We start from the raw sequence: 22,500 nt of genomic DNA, 5'->3' as shown, positions 1-22,500 counted from the left end.
TTCTTCAGTGTTTCAGTGCAATTTCTTAGCCTGTATCTCTCTAACTTCCTTGGAGCTAAGTAGACCCTAGAGCTCAGTGTCCAGCTTGCTCTCTCCCTTCATTGCACTCACACGGTGCTTTCTCCCATGTTCCCCATATACAATGGACAAGTTTCTGGCTTTGTCCCTCTGGGGCTTTTTGATTCACTTGATGAGAGCCAGAACAGACACCTCCAGCGATGGCAGGGCATAGCATATCTATTTAGACTCAATACACTCTCTGCAGAAGTAATCTTTGCTCTAACTGATCAGGCAACTTAAAAGATGTAAGGCTACTTATGAATAGAATATAAGATCAGTATATGGATCAGTCATTGTGTTCAGTTGAGGAAAACAATGATTTTGATGTTTTGCCGGCAGTCCTTTTATTGATGTACCTTATGAACTTAAGATATTATATCAGTTATTATGAAATGTAGTTTTGATTATACAAAAACACTAGAGTTACACTTGGGGTCAACAGCTGCTATAATCGACTCTACAGTATGTATTGTACCAGAAAAAAACGTCGACATACTGAATGTGCAGTCTGTATTTATTGGCAGTTAAACCTTTTTTTTACTGTGTTGCCTTTGAACAAAAAAAAACAATAAAAGAAGGAAAAGAACAGCTACAACATGAAAAACAGCTTTAAGAAATCAGTCTTAATATAGCAATAAATTGCAGTGTCTCACAAAGCCGAATGAAAAAAAGGCATAGGTTTGAAATTCCCTAGCTTGTTTGTCTGGCTGAGCGGCCTTAATTTGGTTGTATCGCATTTGTGCCTCGTGGTTGATACTGAGCGAGATGAATCATTGTAAAATATGAGCCAGATCAGCCGCTTGTTTCCTGGAGGTAAAAGCTTGTAAGACCACTGGTAAATACACCCAGAAGAGAGCATATCCTCTGAGACAAAGAGGAGTAAAAGCAAGAGAAAGCAATAGAGAGGCTGGGGTAGGAGTATGTTATACATTCCTCTCAGTTTTTCTGATTCCTTATAGAATATTCTGTGTGTTTGTGTGTTTATTTTTGATTTTATAATTATAAGGGGTTTAAATTGCTTTTCCTAGAGGGTGAGAGGAAGGAGAGATTAGTGTAGATTAATAAAGCAAAGAAACATTTTAGGATATTTTCTTGTTATTTTGTACAGTATGTGCTTTCTTCAGGACCTCACATTTTGCCACCCCTTAATCTCCTGCCTGTCATCTAGATCATCTAAAAGTGCTGAGAGGCTGACCCCCCATCCACAGTGTCTGAAATCAGAGCGAGATCTTTGCAGCCGTAGCACATTTTCTGAGGCTAGCTAATACCCTCAGTACAATCTGTGGGTTTCTGATAATGGCTTGTAAAATCTTTCATCTTGACATAAGCTGGCATATGCTGAGTGGCTCCACATGTTTATCTTAAAGCAACAAAAGCAAGGCCAAAACATGTAAGGTAATCACTTCAAAGACCTCTGTGCTTGACTCCAGCGTTAGATCCTGTTTTCCTTCTAATCAGCCGTTGACCGTGTGGGCATTGTGTGCATCTAAAATTAGTTTACAAGATGTTGCTACAGTATGGTGGGAGAGGCAAATTGGGTGTTTGCTCTTGAAAAATGTTGTGCAAGAAAATAAGCTTTGTAAAGTAAGCCCTAAATTAGTCCAACTTTTGATGACCATCTCTTAAATAACCAACTGAATACTGGCATGAATAATGACACAGAAATGACAAAACCTATCTGTAACATATCTGTCCACCACGCGCTCCCACACACAAATGGAGCCAGAAGGCATGTGTGTGTGGACTTAAGTTTCTGCAGTATGTCTTTGCTTTCATCTTTGGGTGCCCTAAAAAGAAATCATCTTATCTTAAAAATTTACTCACTTGCATCTCTCATCTAGAGGGCAGATGAAGATCAAGCTACCATCCTCTTTAAAATAAAACATTGCTTACCCGAGGTTGTCAGGCAAAAGCCGCAACTGAGACTATTCCAGGAAATGCTAAAACAACCAGTGTCTTAAAACAAGCCTTTCTTCCCTGTAGCTCTTGGTAAGGTTCACGTGAACAGAGCGAGGGACAAAAGACAGACAAATGTGACAGGGCATGAACCTCCCCTGTTGAGTAATGAAATTAAATGACAGCTCTTGAGCGAGGAAGGGATGCTGAGAGAGAGAGAGAGCAAGGGAGAGAGGAGTGGGGGGATTTTGTCCAGCCAGGAAATTGAAGCCATCACAAGCAAATTGAGTTCAGGTCCTTTTGGTGGGCAAGAGCAGACCAATCAATTTGGCCTACTACTCAGTGCCTGTCAGCCTCACAGAAGGACACCTTGGCATCCAATAATAGGAGCACAGTAAACAACTGAAGCCCTGGCGCAGTTAGCCTCAGCTAACAGCTAGCTATGCATTGTTTTATGTGTTTTTATGTTTGTTATTATATGTTGTTTTCTATTCAGGGGAAACAAATATACAATATGACAGTGGTGTGCATCGTTCTCATATGAGCTAAAGAAATGGTTGCACTGCATTTTTTTTGTGGACATTGGAGAATGGCCGCCAAGTGAAAGGTTGGACCAGTTCCTCTAACTGTGGTGTCTGTTCGTGGTATGATTGTAAAGAACAATGCTTATTATAAGATGAAAAAAAATTAAATCTTTCATCCTCACTTCTCAAAGGACTCAAATAAGGAAAATGAAAACAAGACAAAATCTTTGTCAGTAAATAAATCCCATCAAGTCCCTCTTGGCTGGAACCACATCTAGGTTGTTTGGCCTTTCCCTTTTGCTAATCTTTGGACAGTGACACGGCATTCTTGCTAATTATCTCGATTACACAGCAGGAACGCACTACATCTCAGTTCTGAGGCAACAGTCGACGAGGGGTGGAATCATACAACCCCAAAGGCCTAATTATCTCTGTTGGTTCCCAATTAATCCATTAAGTTGTTTTGGCTCAGCTGCAAGACCTGAGGCTCCATTTTATATACCAATAGATTGCACCATCACACAGGCATGTTACGTGAGCTTTTGTTTTGAAGGAATTCACTATTAATACTGGAACGCTCTGCCCTTTCTTTTACCTTCAAAGTGCCTTAAAAGACATATCCAGGGATCTGTGATGAGTTCAATTCATACCCTTTCCACAGAATATTCTGAGTCAAATAATTAACATTTACAGTAATCCAGAGTATCCCACATTCAGACTTAAGGGCTCCACGCTTCTGTAGAAAATACCACTCTAGACCCTTTCATTCTAATTGTGTAACTTGGTGTATCTGTATAGCCTCTCAGCTACCTGCCTCTACTGGATACTATGATGAAGTTCCTGGCCTTACCATATGTAAAACTGCACTTACAGTATTGATGACTTGCAAAGCAGTCAATAATCGTTTATGTGGTAAGCCACTGGACTTGTGGGGGAGTCTGAGAAAAGGCTACAGGGCCAAGATGGGTTATGAGATTCATAGTGATACAAGCTGTAGACAATAAGCTTGTTTACACACTGCCAGTGAGCCATTGGAGTCAGCTCTTGTAAATGATTGTTTGAATATTACGGCTGTTTCTTTAAACTAATCTTGTGACTTTCAGCCTATGTTTTTTTTTTCCACTGTTTGTTTTCCAGATTTTCCTCAAACCAATATTAACGTTTTCCCCTTGCTGTTCTATCATAAATTGGTAACAAGGGATGTTGAGAAGAAAAACCAATATTCAACGTTGGAATATTATTTGGCAGGTTGTAAGAGAGTCCCAAGTGAGCACATACAAATTTACAAACACTTATATACTAGTTATTCTGAGCCTGTGCCATTTAGTTTTTTTTTTTATGGATAAGGAATGGAGGTAGCCATCTTTACAAAAACAGCCGAGCTTGTTCTACAGTTTATGTAAAACAAGCAGACATCCTTGCTTTTCTCTCTCTAGGGATTTTATTACTAGATGTGTAATAAGTTATTACTCCAGGATATTCTTAAACAGCAAACATTATTTTGAGTCTTAATCCATGACTTGGAAAGCATATCTTTGCACCAAACTGGGAATATCACTTAGAAAGGAATGACACCTTCATATTATGGGGTTTTGTGACAAGCAAGCAGCCTTAAACAGGAATGGTGCATCTGACTTACTCTGGTTGTGGTATTTCTTAGTATTGAATGACATGGTTTAAATGGGTTCTTTCCCTTTGTAATACAGTTAAATGTATGGATATTTGAGATCTGTTCAAACTGTTACACCATTTTTTTTCTGCCATGCTTTCTGATTTTAACTGTGGGATAAGTGCCTGAAGCGGCCTTTCCTTAGATGTGCTATTATTCCTGCACTGAGTTATAGTATACCTTCCAAAATCGTGGTGTATAAATTGACTCAGTGGGCTAATTCAGTTGCAATGGGGGAAATGTGCTGTTTTAAGATTTTGGCCCTGGAAAGGTCCACAGTTTGGATACAATACCAATTTTTACTGTTTTTGAACAATTTATCCTTAAGTGGGACACTTTGTACAATACAGGGTCTATATACATGTATGTCACACTCTCAAATTTAAATATGGTATGCTATGCTATTCAGCTTCTAGATTATTTAAATTTCTCAAAAATTCATTTATTTTAAAGTTTTCTAGAGATTCAGAATTTTGAATCCTACAGTTACCTGTACCTTTGCAATCGGGTATTTACATTGTACATTTACAATGACATTTTACATCCAGACATACACTTCATAGAATTGCCTAATAATTCTAAACCCAAACAAACCAAGGCCTCTTTCTCCATTTTAACTGTATTTAGTAATCATTAAGAACATTGAATTTGTCGTTGCTGCATTCAAGTAATTTGGAAGTTTTCCCAGAAATAAATGAAAGAGGTCAGTTTAGTAATGCTAGAAAAGAAAGTGTATCCAAACAGTCCACTGTGAAACAGTTTGTTGAAACGTTTAAAAACTATTCTCTTGAAACCTTTTTTTTAATATAGGCAGAGGTAAAAAAAAAAAGTATCCTTTGTCAGTATTCACTTATAAATAGGAAGTTGTTTTTGGCATGTATTGCATTATTTACTTATTATTTGTAATTTTATAATCTTCCAGGGAGACAGGAAAGTAATTTATGCCTGTTCAGCTGACATGTTGACCACTGGGCAAAATGCCCTGTAGGCTGTTGAGTTGATGGCTATAGAGATGGAGCAAGGCTGCACACAGATGATCTGTCATCCTCATTTAAAAAGACTCACTGACACTGCGTATTACTGCAATTCTGCATTTGTCCCTGCTGGCCTGTCTCAACATTACTGCACTATGTATCTATAAGATGTGACTTCACCCTTCAAAGACATTATCAAGCAAGCCCCCCTCCCTAAACTCCAAAGATTTAATAGGAAACATTCTTCTGCTTGTACTGAAGAGCATTATGTGACAAATTGGTATATAGGTTGCTCAGTGAAATTATTCAGATGTGATTTCTAACTGAAGATGACTTTAAACTAGAAAAGGCTAGATAGAGATTAGTATGTCAGTTTGGGTGTTGCCTAGAGAAGATCAGCAGTTGAGTACATCAATGTACCTGCACAACTTGGCCACCGGTATAAAAGGCATTGCCATCACAAGCAAGCCTTTCTCCCGCTGTGGGAAATCAGGGCTTCCTGCCTCAGGCTGTTGGTGTAAGTACTTAGACTACAGAAGCTGTGGCTGAGTGGGTCACAAAAGAAGTGTATGGAGAAAAAGAAAGGTGAGCAAATAAGAAAACAAAAGGAAAAGATGAAACACGAAGAACAAAGTGAGTTTGATGCCGATAGGATGTAGTGAATGTTTATCCATTTCACATTATCACGACCTTGACAGTCAGTGATAGTGTTAAGGTTAGGGTTAGTCCATATTTTACTGCAACATAAGAAGAAGTCAGCTATGCTCCCAATTTACATTATTGAGGGGACCCTCCTGTGCAACTAGGCCAGAAATGGTGGGGAGGCTTCAGTTGAACTGACAACAGAGAAAGTGGTTCTCTACAGGAGATTTGCAGAGAGCCTCACAATTGTTTTGTGGAGATCTTAGCAGCATGGGAGATACTTGTATATTAAAAGCCAACTGTCAAACCAGGAAGCAACAGCAGAATGTAATGATCGAACCAGTGATTACAAACCAAGAAGCCTCTCCAGCTGAAAAGATGGAGGGAATAGGATGTGCATGCTAAACAATAATAATACCAGCGTCATTTCAGTTGTTTTGCAATTTTCAGCAATCTAAGTGGATCTTCTTATGGACTTGCTTCTCATTGGGGCGTTCAGTTTAGTTGATTGACGTAAATACAGGTAATTTCAGGTAGCATGGATACCTTTCATGTTTTGGACATGACCAAGTGGGAGGTAATGGCGACCTCTGGTCACATTTTACCTAGGATTACTGGGTAATTGACTGGGAAAAGTGAGGAAACTGATGGAGCTCGATGTAGGCTTTGTCTTGAACCATGTATAAACCATTCCCCAGGAAAAGCCCCTGTGTGTTCAGCGTTTTAGGGTAGTCGTGAAAGTTGGAGGGCCATGAGAGAATTTTTGTCACATACATCCATTACTAAAGAAACAGCCTCTAAAATGAACAGCCTGTTCAGTCTTTGTGTTAGTAATACGTTCACTGACATGAGTGGACCACCATGGAATATTCTATCCAATGCTTTAGATTAATGGGATAAGAGAAAACTATATGGTTGATCAGTGCTGCCTATTTTCTGCTACTACTGCATTTATCCAGATCCAGCTAGACACAATTTGGATTGTATAGCCTACTCATCATATATTTCCAAACACACTTTACTAAGGCAAAAAGAGGATCTTCACACTAACATGTTATTGTTTCTGTCACTGTTTTCAAATACAGTATATACTCAAATCAGGTCAGAGACATACTGCTGCCTTGGTGTGAATATTTTCAGTCATTTTAGTGTTCTTCAGTTTTGTTCATGTTTCATATGGTAAGGCTTTTTTTGTGTGTTTGCAATGACAACAGATGAGGTCAGATCTGAGAGAAGCAGACATCTGCTGACAACAAAACAGTATACAGTATTTCAGTGAATCTCTGCTTATGAGAGACATGTCAGAGGTGAATCTAGGATAATGTCTGGCTGGAAGACTGAGTTATCTAGTCTCTAATGGGTTTCTGCTGCATCCAATACCAAACCGAAGCGGTGGTGGGAACATATAAGGAAATAATTTAAACAAATACAAAAAAAATCTGTAAGTTGAATATGCTTATTTTTTTCCCTTTGCTTTTTTTTTTTAACTTAATATGTTTAATTTAGTCATACTTTTAAGGGCATTGTTAGAAATGTATGCTTTCTTATTAACGTCAGCCATACTCTTCTACAAACTAAAGCTCGGTTATTTCGGCATCATCTGAAAACCTATTATAGTATATTGATAGGAGCCATCAAGATCAGCTTTCATTTCTATGTATTTAAAAAAAACAGATAATGATTGGACATGGTGGAAAATGTCTTCCGTTCCATTAATATTAATTCCTTTTCAATGTCTACGTCTCTTATGTTGATCATGTGCAAATCTACTCTCCATCCAGCTGCATGTTCACAATAACTTAAAATAAGAGACATCATTACAAGAAATTCAAAATGCTGAAAATTGCTCCTCTGCTACGGTACGTAAACATGCAGTGTAATGCTGCTTTGGTCTACATTTTTGCTGAATGGTTTTCCATCAGTGAACAAAAAATAAAAACACACGCAGAGATAGAAGTGTTCGTTTTCTGTCACAGTTACCCAAAATGCAAACGGGCAGGCGATCACATACAAACAAAACCAAATTATGCACTGCGGCACACTATCAACCACTATGTATTGTGCTGTTGCCTTACTTTTGTTAGAAACTCTTGGGGGGAAAATGCTGGCTGCTTGGCAACAAAACAAATGGAAAAAGGTCTTGGTGATTCTTATTTTCCAGATGATTAGCTGCATCAGAAATAATTGTTGGTAAGATCATTGACCATAAAATTAATTATTAAGGCCTGAGCTTAATTGTATTTCCCACACGGTGACTCTCCTCTCAGAAAAAGATAGTTTCTTATTTCCTGAAGGGTCAAATGGCAAAACAGTAGGTGTGTAAACCTGATGTTTTACAAATTCAAGGTTGTGTGCTACAATGAGGATTAGTGTGAAGCAACTTAGATCTTTCACAAAATGTAATGCATTGGTAGAAAAGGGTTCGGTGCCATAAAGTATATAGGCTATGGATTGCTGTGACGTTAAGCACTGGAAAAATATATTTGTGCACACAGTGTTGTATGCATTTTTATTTTCAGTTTATGGTAAAGTTAAAAAAATGTTAATCTCTCCACTAACTGCATCTTCATTTTGTTAAGCATAGGTCACGAAATATACAAAACAGATTATTTTGGGGGAATTTGTGAGCCTCTGCAGTACACATTTAGCATCTTAGTATGTACAGAACCTATGTCTAGTGTGCATGTCCACACTAACACCATAACGACTGACATATACTGAAAGTGCAGCGTATCGGTAGTGATATTTGGTGGCACTGTCAACACCTTGCCTTGGTGCTTCAGCATCAGACTTCTCTGCCATTATCACTTTCTTCCTATTATCAAGATGGCATGAACATCTGCTGTTTTTGGGAGTGGGTACAAGCCTTGTCAAGTGAATTAACACAAATAGAGATTACACATTGTTCTTGGCCTCTTTGTGTTTAAGTTCTTATTACTGTGGTCTCCAACTCAACAAAGGCTTTTTCAATTAATGTCAGACCATAACTTAAACATGCTGGTTATAGTGAGAGATATTGCTGTATTTTGTTTTATTGTTTCGTTGTCTTTAAACAGCAGCTACTATGTATACAGATTCTCTTTAAGATGCAGTATCAGACTCATCAGTTGTTATTCTTGTCATTAGGTTTTAGCAGTTTGTAGCACTTCACTAATTTTCCAGTCAGTTGGGTTTAGCTTTTAAATGAGAGTTTATGATAATGAAGAAGTTTGTGAATTCTTTAACACAGAAAAAGAAGAAACGTTTTTTTTTTAAGTCTACGGCTAAGAAAGTCCGATTTTGGCTCAGCTAAAAATTAATTAATCACATTGCCTTGCATGAATGTATTTGTTTGAGTGATAATTATTTACATTATGCTGAACAGAAATTTAAGTTACATTTTTAGATCATTGTTCATTCAAGCCCCCAGTTTTAGCTGAAAAAAAAGTGGGCATCGAAAAGTATATCTGGTCCAAATTACGCATAACAACTATACTTTTGCTTGCTTTTATGGACATTATTATCTGTAAATAGACAGAACATTCTGAATTGAGTCCATACAAAGTTTATAATATATGATATTATACATAGGTGCCTTTCAGCTGTTAAATTAATAAAGCAAATTTAAACGATCCTACATTATATTTATATCACTGTATATTTTTTTGCTGACCCTTCTAGAAACAAATAAAAAGAATCTTACAATCCGTACATTTTTGTGCAAATGCTGTTAAAAAAACAAAACAACAAATGTAGAAATCTAGATCACCGGTTGCCAAAGTCAACCAGACCTCCCTGCTGCATCATTTTACATTTGATCTCTCAAAGCTGGATAATCATGGCTGTGTAAATAGCCATTATTTCCACAGGATAAACAGAGATCCAACTAAACAAATTTGTGCTTCTGTACCTATTTGGTGTAATGAAATCGCAAATAGGATTTCACGACAGCTAATAGGGTTGTAGGTTATTATGAATCATAGAGTACACTGTGATTACACTCTGCTTTTGAATGAGTACAAATACATGTGTAGCTTTTCATGCAGCATGAACGTATTGTATTTATTTGTGTTTACCTTTGAATATCTATAGTTCATTTTATTAGTGCAGTGACACGCTAATATCAGTATCAGAAGCATTTGTAGTGAGTAAATGAAAAAGCTAACACCCTCCATAGTGCCACAGAACAGTGCCTTCAGTGTACACTGTCTACAGATGAGTGCAGCACCAAGATCACATGGACTGTAACTCATAAACACATCAAGATTCCACATTCAGTGCTCAGGGCCTAGCCTGCTCTGCTCTGTAGTTAACTGTCTCTGAGTGTCAAATCCCTCATCCTGATGCAGGAGACACACATAAAGAAGAATTGCTGCGTCTCTCATTTTATGGCTGTGAATGTCGGCGGAGGGTAGAACCGATGAGTGAGTCAGTAGCGGTTAACTTTGTAGCTAATGCTCTGTGGCAGTTGCACAGGTTTCTTCAGCTCTGCTTAAGGCACGGAGGGAAACCGGTTGAACCACTCCTGTCTCACAGTTCTCACTCAGCCAAGCCAGGTTATTTAACAGCACATTGAAGTTAGGATGAAAAGGGAGAGAAGGAAGTACTGGCAGAGGGTGGGGAAAACCTCCATCAGAAAAGATAAGAGGTCACTGCAGGGTGGAGAGGAAAAAAGAGTATATGAGCCTAAGTTGTCCAGATTTAGCCCCAGGTGGTGTTAGATGACGTTAATTATGAATGAAATTTCATCCTTCTGAAGAAGTCTGTTCAGGCAAATTCTGTTTAATTTAGTGATTTTTGTTCCTGTTTTCATAGACTAAAATGTAAAATCTAAAATCCTATATGCCCGCCACTGATGGAGAGCGAGTGATGTAACTGCTGTACATAAAAGTTAGACATGCATGCTCAGGCAGTGTATTCATTTCATCTTTTCAGCTGTAGGCAGCCTGTAGTGTCAGACTTGGTTAGCTCAACCACCACCGCACCCGTTAGCTGCAGTTTAAGTGTAACTTAAGATACTTAGAAAGCTGTTCTGAAATTGACAGAGATAATCCTGGAAAGTTTGTTTATTAAGCTTTTCGGCCTATGAAATACTGAATGAATATTTCGCACTAAAGGAGCTTATTCTATAATAGTTTAAAGCCGCAAGGTGTAGACTCTTTGACTATAGCATCTTACCTTGCTCCAGCATCTATTCTGTTTTTGGTTGTAGAGAAATGAAAAAATCCTGGTAAGAAATTGGAGCAGTATATGAGTTTCTTTCAGCCCATTCATCTCAGTTTTCCAGGGTCAAATCTTACATATAGTGGCTCTAACATGGCTACTTTATAGAGTGAAAAAGTGACTGAGCATCATAAGCTCTGAACATCTCTTCGTCTTCATCGTCTCTTGGATTTCATCAACCACATTTTTGATACTATTAATGGCTGGTATTTTTCAGCGATAGCCCCAGGAAACAATGCATACAACATTTAATCATGGGTTCAGCACGTTGAATGGTGTTGAATGTTTTCTCTCGAGACAAGATATATCATCTGAACCCACAGTTTAGTTGGGTGTGCCGTAAACACATACCCAATTGTTACATTTTTGTTACAGAGTAGCTGCTCAAGGCGTCACGCTGCCCCTACTGGTATACTGTATGTCAGTGTTGTGTGTACAGCATGTGGTGGCACCCCCTGTGGCCAGAAATATGTGAAAACGGTTTTAATAATAGGCATTTTGATTCTTGATGTTTTAATAAACTGATAAACTACATTTCAAACAATATATTTGCATTATATCATCAATTTTATGATAAAATTGTAAAGGAAATTTGAGATTTTTATTCCGGCGTGTTGCTATGTTGCATATCCTTTGTCATTTAAATGTTATGTCCCTTTTGTGGCTACCACAAGAAAGGCGTAAAGCACAAATATCTATTTAACAAACGAAAGACGGGAGGCGTGTTCGTGCTAATCCAGAAAAAGTGTGATGAGATGGATCAAATTAGGGATGTGTAGACAAATGAAAAGAAAACAACCTGGACTTTGAGGGCTCAGTGAAAGGACGCTTCTCAAACACCTGTCTGTGAAAGATGACAGGTGAGAACATGTGTCTCGTGATGAACATACTGTAAGATTACACATGCATTTATGCTTTTTCATGAGAAAAGAAATGTATTCTATGTGGGTTAGACAATAAATGGTTGAAGGACAAATAAATAAACATGCATGCCGTATATTGCATCCATAGATCTGTGTAAGATTATTTAGCCCAGAAAGAGTCAAAATGACGGACTGTGCTGATAATCACATGCTAAGCAAGTATTCTTTAAATGACTTACACAAAGCACACTACTGTTAGACATAACGCACAAACACATCCACTACATGTCCACTCTTCCAAGCTTGCAGTTTGGGAAATGGGTCAGATGTGACTTAGATTTATGCATCTTTGTGTTTGTCTTTGTGTGTGCGTATTTGTAGTGAACCAAAGAGCGAGGGAGTGACTGATCAGGCTTCATTGTGGATGTGGCAGAATGCAGATGTTTCTCAGAACTGCCTAGCTATGATTTAATGATGAAAAGCAGAAGGCAGCAGACTTAGACTCTAGAGAGGCAGCAGGAGCAGACTACGTCAATATTAGAGTCAGAATCAAAGACGGGGGAGATTGTGATTTATTTGTCACTTTTTATTTGAGCGTTGCTTACAGAAACAACTTTGGGAACTCTTTTTATCTTCACATCTTTCATCTTTTTTAAGCTGTTTGAAAAGAATGTTTTTGACTGTGTTTATGTCATCAGAATAGAGCCCTGGCTGTCTGACATTGTGATGCATTTTATGGATGAGCCCAAAGGAAATCCAAGTGTTGTGTTGACAGGAGGCAATGTCTATCAGCTGCTAAAGTTTCACTTGATTTGATGTTTTATGGAATGTTACAACTTGTCAGGGCTCTGGAGGAAAACTGGGGGGAATAGTTTATGACATTCAAATGTACTTTCTAAAAAACATGATGAAACATCGGAAAAAGACATACATTTTTCTATTTAAGGGTATAGCATCATATAAGACTCAGATTCGTCATTTTGTTGTCTCAGCAAGTGTTGAAATACAACAACCGCAATGCAAAGGTGTAAGACAGACAGGTAATGACAGAGGAAAAAAAATATGTCAGCACAAGCAGTGGAACAAAGAAGACAATGACGTTTGTGGCCTTTTATTGATTAAAAATGTATTTTCCAAGGTGTCCAGCAGATGGCACAGCACATTTGGTCTCTAAGGGAGGGGAAAGAGTGAGAGAAGCAGGGCAGAGAGAGAAAGAGATCTTTTTGTGAGTTTTGTTTTCCTGGTTGACTGATCTCCCTCGGTGGTCTGATTGTGGGAAAGGACTCGTGGGAAGTGTTCTCTCACCGCAGGTGTCAGACTGCTGTTAGATAAGATTATTTGTGGGGGTGAGGAGGTTGCATTATTTTGTGCGTGCATGTGTGTGTGTGTATACGTGTGTGTGCGTGCACTTTGCTCAGTGTGTGCTTCTTCTCATTAAACGTCCGCCTGATAGGAATGTAGTGTTCATTTGGAACACAATGCAACACAGAAGTTGTTTTTGACTTGCACACTGTGCTCCATATGGTCACACTCGGGAGGAGAAAGACAGGAAAGCAGAAAGACAGCTCGTGCTCTCAGTCATAAGCCCTATGACTGAGAGCACGTGTACCTACGTGTTTTCTGTCACATAAAACCAAAGTTGTATCAGTTTTGGATCCATTTGATTGGTTCTTTACTGTGCAGTGATTCTGTGCATGTAACCAACTGATTGTGATTTTCAACAGAGGTGCTGATGTGAAGTGCTATAGTAGTACAGTACAGTGCTGAAACGTGTCAAAATACTTAGTGAGACATGGTAGCAGTCGCTATATTTCATATTATGGGTGACTAACAGCTTTATTTATCTATTACTTTTGCCTTCTGGTTAAATGATTGCTCTCTGATTGTAAACTTGGCTTAAAAAAAACTCAATACTAAATATTAGCTTCAATCAGGTAGCTTGTTTGTTTGTTGTTAAAAATGAAAATGCATGTTTTAGATCAGTATAACTCAGGAATGTTTAGTTACTTTATTATATTTCTAATATGTACTTTTCCAACAACTAATAGTACTAATAATGGTATTAATACTCATACACAAGATTGACCCATTTTGAACTTTGGAGAAGACATTGAAGTGAGCCAGGTTTATCTGTTGGAAGCCAGAACTCTCCACTTTTCCACTTTCCAATACAAAATTTGTATGAAGTTGTGACTGATGCTTATGTCAATAGTTGGCATTTACTCTCTCCTATCCTTATAATTTGTAGGCTTTTTGGAATTAAAACCTTCCAGCAGCAAAGTGCTGCAATTTGGTCTGTGTTTGTTAGAGTGAGTGTGTTTGGTCAGGCAAATTATAAAAACAAGCGGATAATAAGTGTTAGCAGGCTCGATAAGCCATAATATCTTGTAAACTGGCAGCGGGGATAGTTTAAGCCCATCTTATGCTAATATTACTACAAGTGACTGTCAGCAACAGAGAAATACAAGTATCTCCAAACATGCTTAAACCCACAAATATACACATGCACAAATTACAGCACCCAGAGAAAGACGGATTGCATTTAATTTAAAACTGGACCTTTCTATTTACAGCTAGTAAAACAATAAAATTATAAATGATGAATTATAAATTATTTTGCTTGGAACAATCCAGGTTATAATGAAATATTTATCAGAGAAGTCTAACTCATTTTGGCTTGTATGCATAGAATAAATTCTTACATTAAACATCTTCTGCTTTGCCCAGATAGAGTCCAGAATAAAATCTCTCAGGGTACTGAGCAAGATTTCATATCAAGGTCCCACCAGTCCAACTGTGTTTGGCAGCACAAACCAAAACTATTAACCCAATCAATAATAAGCCACTTTTTCGTACTATAAGTCAAAATCAGAGGAAATTACATATACGTTATCATTACTACAATTACTGCCTGCACTTGTCATCTATATGAGTGGACGATTTTTTAATATCACATTTGTCATGTATGTATGTTGTGAAACACTGACAATTAAAATGACTGTTCTTTTCCCTGGGCGTCGAACAACAGCCGTCATTTTTTCCACTGTCACAGTTTCTACTGAATTTCCTCTCGTATTTAGTCAGTCCAGGTATTAATCAGAGTATTCTTGTGAAAGTCTTAATAATATACAGATGTGAATGTATGCTAGATACTGTCATGTACTGATATCAAACGTTTTTGGAAAAATGTTTAAAAGAACTGCAGTAAATTGTACACTATTCCGATCCTATATCTATTCAGTTTAATGGATTAACAACACGTTCGTAATACCATGGGTCATCTACAGTGATAGCACATTTTCTTAATTAATCCATTTATTTATCCAGGTTATTTCAAATAAATACAAAATATACACTCTGAATACTATTTTCATTTACTTTGTTGTAAAATAAATAGTTCTGTCCTTAACTCCAGAAAGAGAAAGAGAGGAGAAAAGCTGCCCGATTCAGTATTGCTAGCTTGACACTTTTAGGGCAGCCAACAAATATATGGCTACCTTGCCCAAGGCCAACTTCTTTGGCAATAGTAGGAAGAAAAACATACTGTATGAAGCCAGTGTTAATTAAGTGCAGATACACCAAACATGTCAGATCTTTAAGGCTTGCCTCATCCATCTGTTTCACCAGGTTCATTGTCTCTATAAAGATTTTTTAAACTACATACACTCAGCATAACTAACCTTATGTGAAACTGATAGTGCTGTGTTGCCTACTAAGCAATTCCTTCAGAGATGTCTTTTTTTCCTGTATGTCATCTTCATTTGAAATGCCACATCTGATCATCTGCTTCTTTATAATTACTAACGACGACATTTAACCAGATTCCTACTGTTTTACAAGACTTTTACATTCAAATTTACTTGATTCTGCCCTTTCAGTTGTTGTTGGATATTGCAAGTGTGAAGAATTGATAAAATCCCGTTTTAGATTTTTTTAATACATATTGGTTTGTGGATGTTATTAATTTCAATAATCCACAAAAAATGTCACAAATGGGGTCACTTTCATAGTGTGTGATCTGTGAGATGGAGAGTCGTCCTTTCCAGCTGTCAAATAACATAAATAGGTATTTCTCCATATACCTTATTTTAAGAATTTTAAGATGAACTAATTTGTGGTTTTATTTAAAAATAAAAGTAGTATACGTATAAATAAATCCATCTGAAACTTTTATAAATTAAACCAGTACAATACTTCATTTGCAAACAGACACATACATATAACTGTCAGCCTTGAATTTCATATAGGATTCTTTGAAGCATGGCTGGGCATGTATGGCTTGACATTTTCCTCCAAGGTTAAGAACTCTATCTATCTATCTACCTATCTACCTATCTACCTACCTACCTACCTACCATCAAAAATTAAACAACATGCATCTAAATCTAAAGCCAACTGTTTTTTTCCTATGTCTGTTTGCAGATCCCCTAACCCTCACCTCCCTCACCCCACCCCATTTTTTCTTTCTATATTCCCCCTTTTTCTTTAATTGAATGTTGCATCCTTTGGAACAGTACTAAAATATATAATGAGGTCATTTGCATTAGACTGCAGATTGGGTGACCTTTGCTTTTGCCAATAATTACTGTAAAACCCGTCTCTGTGTGTCATCACCAAGGATGTGGCAGGAACCTCTCTGTGCTCACGAAAGGTTAGCTGCAGGCTTGCGTCTGGACTTATGAAAAAGCCTGAGGAAAATGTCATTAGAGCACGGGGAAAAGACACTTGGAATTAACAATTGGAAATTCAGTCAGGCTGGCTTTAATGATGATGTGTGTGTATGTGTGTGTGGGTGTGTTCACATGCATATCTCCAACAGAAGGGCTATAAGACATGTCCCAGGAACACTTTTGCGGGTTAAGAAACTCCTCTCCTCAGTGAGAGTTCACAATGTGAGAAGAAGGACACCCTGGGGGTGACTTCTGTTAACTCTGCAGGCCACTTTGACTTTGCCAACACCCAAACAAACTGACAACACAGACTAAACAATCAGGCTGTAAATGTCCCTGCAGCAGTCCTCACAAACATGATAATATGGTGTCATCAATATCTAGAAATTTTATGGCCTTCTCTGATCTTGCCAGACATTAATTACACTGTGTATTTATGAAAGGCATTCAGGCACTTTTCACCTTGCTGAATTTTTGTTACAGTGCATGATGTTTAATTTGCATGCTGTTATTGGTTGTCATTGTGCAGTGAAACGTGACTGTATTTTCCATGTGTTAACTCCCCTTCCCATCAATAACTCGGCCCAAGCCAAAATAGACATTTATTTAACAATCATTCTCAGTCTTCTGAAACTTGAAATTAACCCTCCCTTTCATCAATACCTTCCTTACTTCAGTTCAGACAAACTCGTAAGACTGCTTATTTCACACTACAGTACTGATCAGTACTCAGTGTGTCAAGCAGCATACATGAGCTTGCTCAGCTCAGTGTAAAATAAAAACATTTTGAAGGGGCAGAGCAGAGCACTAACATCAGAGGCTCTGTTTTGTGCTCTTGGTTCTAGTCGCAGCGGCGCGTCACGTTTCACCTGCCGGATGGCTCTCAAGAGAGCTGCAGTGACAGCGGTCTGGGGGACCATGAGCCTGTAGGCAGTGGCTCCCTCCTCACACAACCTCTCCCTCTGGTGCAGGCGCAGGACGACTTCTACGAGCAGGCCTCCCCTGATAAGAGGACTGAAGCTGATGGCAACTCCGATCCCAACTCTGGTGAGTTGTAATATATGTCATCATTATCATTTCCTTTTAGTACATGTGCACAGTTGGTTTCATTTAAATTTCCCTCTCTCTCTCCCTCTCTCTGTATTCCTCTCTTTTGCAAACTAGGTGTGCTAAAGTGCCATTGTGGACATTTTTAAAAAGCTGCAAAATCTTCACTTTGATCCAATTTAGTCTACATTGTGAGCGTCATAATAGTATCTTTTCTTTCAAATACCATATGACTTCAATTTCCCACTGATTGTATGCAAGACAGGGAAATCTGAGCATTCTTTGTCTTTAAGGGCAGGTTGGAGACAGCTTTTCACATTTTGCTAGAATGACTAAAACTCCTTGAAAAGATACAATAAATAGTCATAAAAAACAACATCCGTCTCTGAAAAGAACTCATTGTACCAAATATCATTTAATTTAGAGTCATTTGATTGCTCAAGTAGGTTTCTAGTGGATACATGAGCAGGTCATTCATTTCTCAGTTAATCATCCAGACTTGTTCATTCTTCCCAGGAGCAAACCTGGGCCTCCCATAGGCTCCTCACCTATTTGTGAAACTCATTTGATTTATTTAGAGATGATTTCCCAGTTGGAAGTCTTGGTGCTCAGCTGAAGATGTTAACTTCCCACTATTTCTGGTGGGAATGTACATCTCCGACCCAGTTTTCTCATTTTATCATTAAGGCGTGAGGCATGCGCGAAGATCAAGCACATCGCCCCAAGGTCGATGCCAGCTTGCGTACTAAGAGCGGAGTAGTCAGCACCACAAAAATACAAGTGCTGTGAATAAACTGTGTGTGTATGATTTCATACGGACTCTAACTTGGTAAACATACTCACAGTGGGCAGATGTACTCCGTGAGTACTGTGTAGGCCTACTGACTCACTTTCTTGCCAAATTAATAGAGCTGCACATGGCCCAACCATGTGCATTTGTGGAGACTGGGGTTTGTCCCACTCTTCAGGTCAACGGCAGCTCTTAAAATATTTAACCAGACCGTGATCTTTCCCTAATACTTATGAAAGAGTTTAGTTGCCTGACCTTGACCAACCACAAACTAACTATAAAACCAAATTCATGCTTTACTTGTCATTAGCAGATATGCTACAGAAAACTAATGAAAACTAGTGAATATTTTGCACATTAACCCACAATATGAACCTACTGAATCGGTGTTGAAATACTGTACATTCAATATAAATATTATGCTATTATGTTGATATAAAACAAAATCTGGGTGGTGTTACACCTCCTTCAAAGCATATCATCCAATGCACGTTAATTGTACATGAACAGAATTTTCAGGAGACACAGTTGATAATTTCATTGCAATTTTGTAAGTGTATAAATAGGCGATTAAAGCCAATAGGAATGTTACAATATATGTAAGCAGTAATTAAAATGTCACCTATGATTGGCCAGTACAGTTGATGTGCTCACTGCAAGTCATGGCATGTCAGACATTTATGCGATATGTTAAACTGATATATGCAAATTAGCTACACACGATGAATGATAAAATGCAGGAACAAATATAGATATAAGATCGACTACAAAAATGCCAGATTAGAGTCTTAAATGGTTTTAATTACTTACAGTAAGAATTTATTGAAATACTCATACCTTACTAGATACAGTGTATATATTTAAAATTTTAGCCAAAGGTCAAAGTCAGACAATTGTTCTGTTACCTCTTGACATGATTCAATCAGTTGATGCCTGACCATGTAAACAGATTTAACCAACCATAAAATGTTAATGAAATATGAGATGCACACATGTTCAAAAATGTCTCGCCGATGAATCTCTATAAATGAAAATAAACCTATGGATATGTATACTTTATATGTTTTACATTTTATATGCAAAGTAAGTGCAGTGTCAGAGAGCCAACCAAGACTCTCTACCTTTCGATCTTTCTCTGTACACTGCATAAAGTATACATGATGTTTCTTAAGATTTAAGGTTTCTTTAAGATTTACTTACTGGTTACCTTAACTGTCCAACGTAAGGCATCATTTTGGTGCTTCACCAATGGCCTTCTGTTTCTTAGTGTTGTTTGCTTGTCAGCAGACTATTAACAGTGACAGCAGTGGTCTTAGATCATTGACCTGCTGCTTGGCAGGATAATGATTTTATGTCCCGTCTATGAGGGATGTGTTACCTGCTGGCGGTACTCTCAAATATGTGAACTCATTGGTCCCAGGTTAACTAGTTTTGAGTAAGTCTCAGTTTGACTTAAGAAGCCTTGTACTCTTTTCCAACTAACTGTAACTAACTGTATGACATGACTCAGTCTGTTGACAAATGCAAACAGTATCTGGAAGATATCTGACACTATTATGTTCTCACTTGAGGTTTTAAGTAAACATAACCAAGAAGTTTTTCTACTTAAACCTAACCAAACTGTGACCATTCCACAACTTTAACCGCATGTTTATTATTGTTACTATGATGACGAAGGTCTGGTATATCTGCCAGTGGTACGCCCTTCTGGTTTGTATCTGAGAGTGGAAACAAGCAACCTATATGATCGTTTACGTTGTAAGACTCGTTGAACCTTTAGCAATGTGGGCATTAGTGAAACTGAGTCACATTCAGGGCAACCAATTAGTAGTTTTCTGGACAAGTGCAGCATATCTACATTATAACTGATTAAATCATAAACTAAAACACTGACTAATCAAACAATCCCCTCTGATTTACATAACACAGAATGCTGGTGTCACACTTTAAACTGTGACTGGAGATGAAACCAAATAACCTTTGGATCTTGGCCTCCTTAGCTGTTTCATCTTTAAACAAGTGAACTTACTAATTATCCCTTGTGTAATACAGGAAAGTGGTTAGACTCACGCGTAGGTTGTGGCTTTCATCAGAACTAGTGAAATATACACAGTGTAGGAGTTGTGAAAGCCTAATATCTAACAGTCTTTTTTGATAATGGAGTAGAGCATAAAGAGATGTTTCATATTTCTTTGTGACTTGAATGCATCAATAGAATTTTACTACATTGAAAAAACTGAATTCTGTAAACAAAACAAAACAAGATAAAATCAGTTGAAAATGAAAGTGAAGAAAAGAGCAGATGGATGGTAATCAGGGATACAACAGTTTCAGTCAACATCATGTGAATTGAGAAAGGAACTTGACAGTAGTATTTGAACAAGTAATATGTGAGCAAATGTGGATGCTGAGTAGGGGAAAGAATTTACAGGACCCTTTTCCCCAGTAATGATTGATTTTAAAGGTTAAGAGTGTCTTCTAAGTGCATTTTTACAAAAGCTCTTAAACTTTTACATGCATTTCCCAAAGCAGCACTTACAAGCAAGTCAGCATGCAGGATCACATAGAGCTTCTTAACATTCGCTGTCCACGGGGCCAAAAAGAAGGATGAAATGATTTGAAGTCATTTGCTGTATTAAATTGTCTATTATCTTAGATATTAAAAATACACAATATACAAAGCACAGATGAAACAAGTGACATAGTAGATACAACTAGTGCACTTGGAATCATCAGTATGAGTACAGCATGAAAATGCAGTAATGACAGCCTCCAGCCTTTCACAAGTTAGTGGGTGGAAGTACAGTGCCTTCAGAAAGTATTCCGGCCCCTTCACTTTTTTCACATTTTGTTATGTTGCAGCCCTATGCTAAAAAGGTTTAAATTCATTTTCTCTCTCATCAATCTACACTCAATACCCCATGATGACAAAGCAAAAACAGAATTTCAGAATTGTTTTTTCAAATTTATTAAAAAGGAAAACTGAAATATTACATTAACGTAAGTATTCAGACCCTTTACTCAGTACTTAGTTGAAGAACCTTTTGGCAGTGATTACAGCCTCCTTCTTGGGTATGACACGTCAAGCTTTGCACACCTGGATATAAGGATTTTCTGCCATTCTTCTCTGTAGATCCTATCAAGCTCTGTCAGGTTGGATGGGGACCGTCGGTGGACAGCCATTTCCAGGTCTTTCCAAAGACGAGATATTTGATTGGGTTCAAATCAGGGCTCTGGCCGGGCCATTCAAGGACATTCACGGAGTTGTCCCTAAGCCACTCCTGCATTGTCTTGACTGTGCTTAGGGTCATTGTCTTGTTGGAAAGTGAACCTTCCAGCTTGAGGCCCTGAGTGCTCTAGAACAGGTTTTCATTACGGATATCTCTGTACTTTGCTCCATTCAGCTTTCCCTTAACCATGATCAATCTCCCTGTTCCTGCAGCTAAAAAAACATCTCTGCAGTATGATGCTGCCACGACCGTGCTTCACCGTTTGGATGGTACTGCGCAGGTGATGAGCGGTTCCTGGTTTCCACCAGGCATGACTCTTAGAATTGAGACAAACAGTTCAATCTTATTTTCATCAGACCAGAGAATCTTGTTTCTCACAGTCTGAGAGTCTTTTAGGTGCTTTTTCTGCAAACTCCCCATCAATTGAATTTACCACAGGTGGAATCCAATTAAAGTGTAGAAACATTTAAAAGATGTTCAAGAGAAATTGGAGGCAACTGTGTTAAATTTCAATAATAATTATGTCAATGTGATATTTGAGTTTTTCTTTTTAGACAAATTTGCAAAAATTTCTAAAATTTTGCTTTGTCATTATGAGGTATTGAGTATAGATTGATGAGGGAATTAGGGAAAACAATTTTAGCATAAAGCTGCAACATAACAAAATGTGAAAAAAGCGAAGGGGCCTGAATACTTTCTGAATGCACTGTATGTTCCAGAGAGTAAACTTTGAAGTGTACTTTGATCAATTTAGCTGCTGCTCAAAATGCCCTGAAGCACAAATTAAGCCATTCCTGTCATCAAATCAAAATTTTTGTATTAGACATCAATTAGCCACTGGAAATTCTCTATCAATGATAAAAATAACTAGCCAACATAAAAACACTAGAATGCGATCAATAAAAAGGGGAACAAATAGAAAACCAATGATTA

At 37.9% G+C, this 22,500-nt stretch overlaps 1 protein-coding gene across 5 annotated transcripts in view; it reads left to right on the top strand.

Moving 5' to 3' along the window:
• The window catches only part of LOC120789538 (protocadherin-9), a 196,954-nt gene that overhangs the window by 117,564 nt on the left and 56,890 nt on the right, over positions 1–22,500 (top strand). For 3 of the 5 annotated variants that reach the window (XM_040126476.1, XM_040126305.1, XM_040126386.1), the window contains one exon: positions 17,346–17,547. In XM_040126476.1, the coding sequence (XP_039982410.1) occupies positions 17,346–17,547 (202 nt within the window). Of the gene's footprint in view, positions 1–17,345; positions 17,552–22,500 lie in introns of all 5 variants that reach the window. The other 2 variants (XM_040126642.1, XM_040126559.1) reach the window with 2 other exon arrangements.

The sequence above is a fragment of the Xiphias gladius genome, chromosome 1 (assembly GCF_016859285.1).
Source record: "Xiphias gladius isolate SHS-SW01 ecotype Sanya breed wild chromosome 1, ASM1685928v1, whole genome shotgun sequence".
NCBI lineage: Eukaryota > Metazoa > Chordata > Actinopteri > Istiophoriformes > Xiphiidae > Xiphias > Xiphias gladius.
Note: the sequence above shows the minus strand (reverse complement) of the source record. Positions and strands in the feature narration are given on the sequence as shown.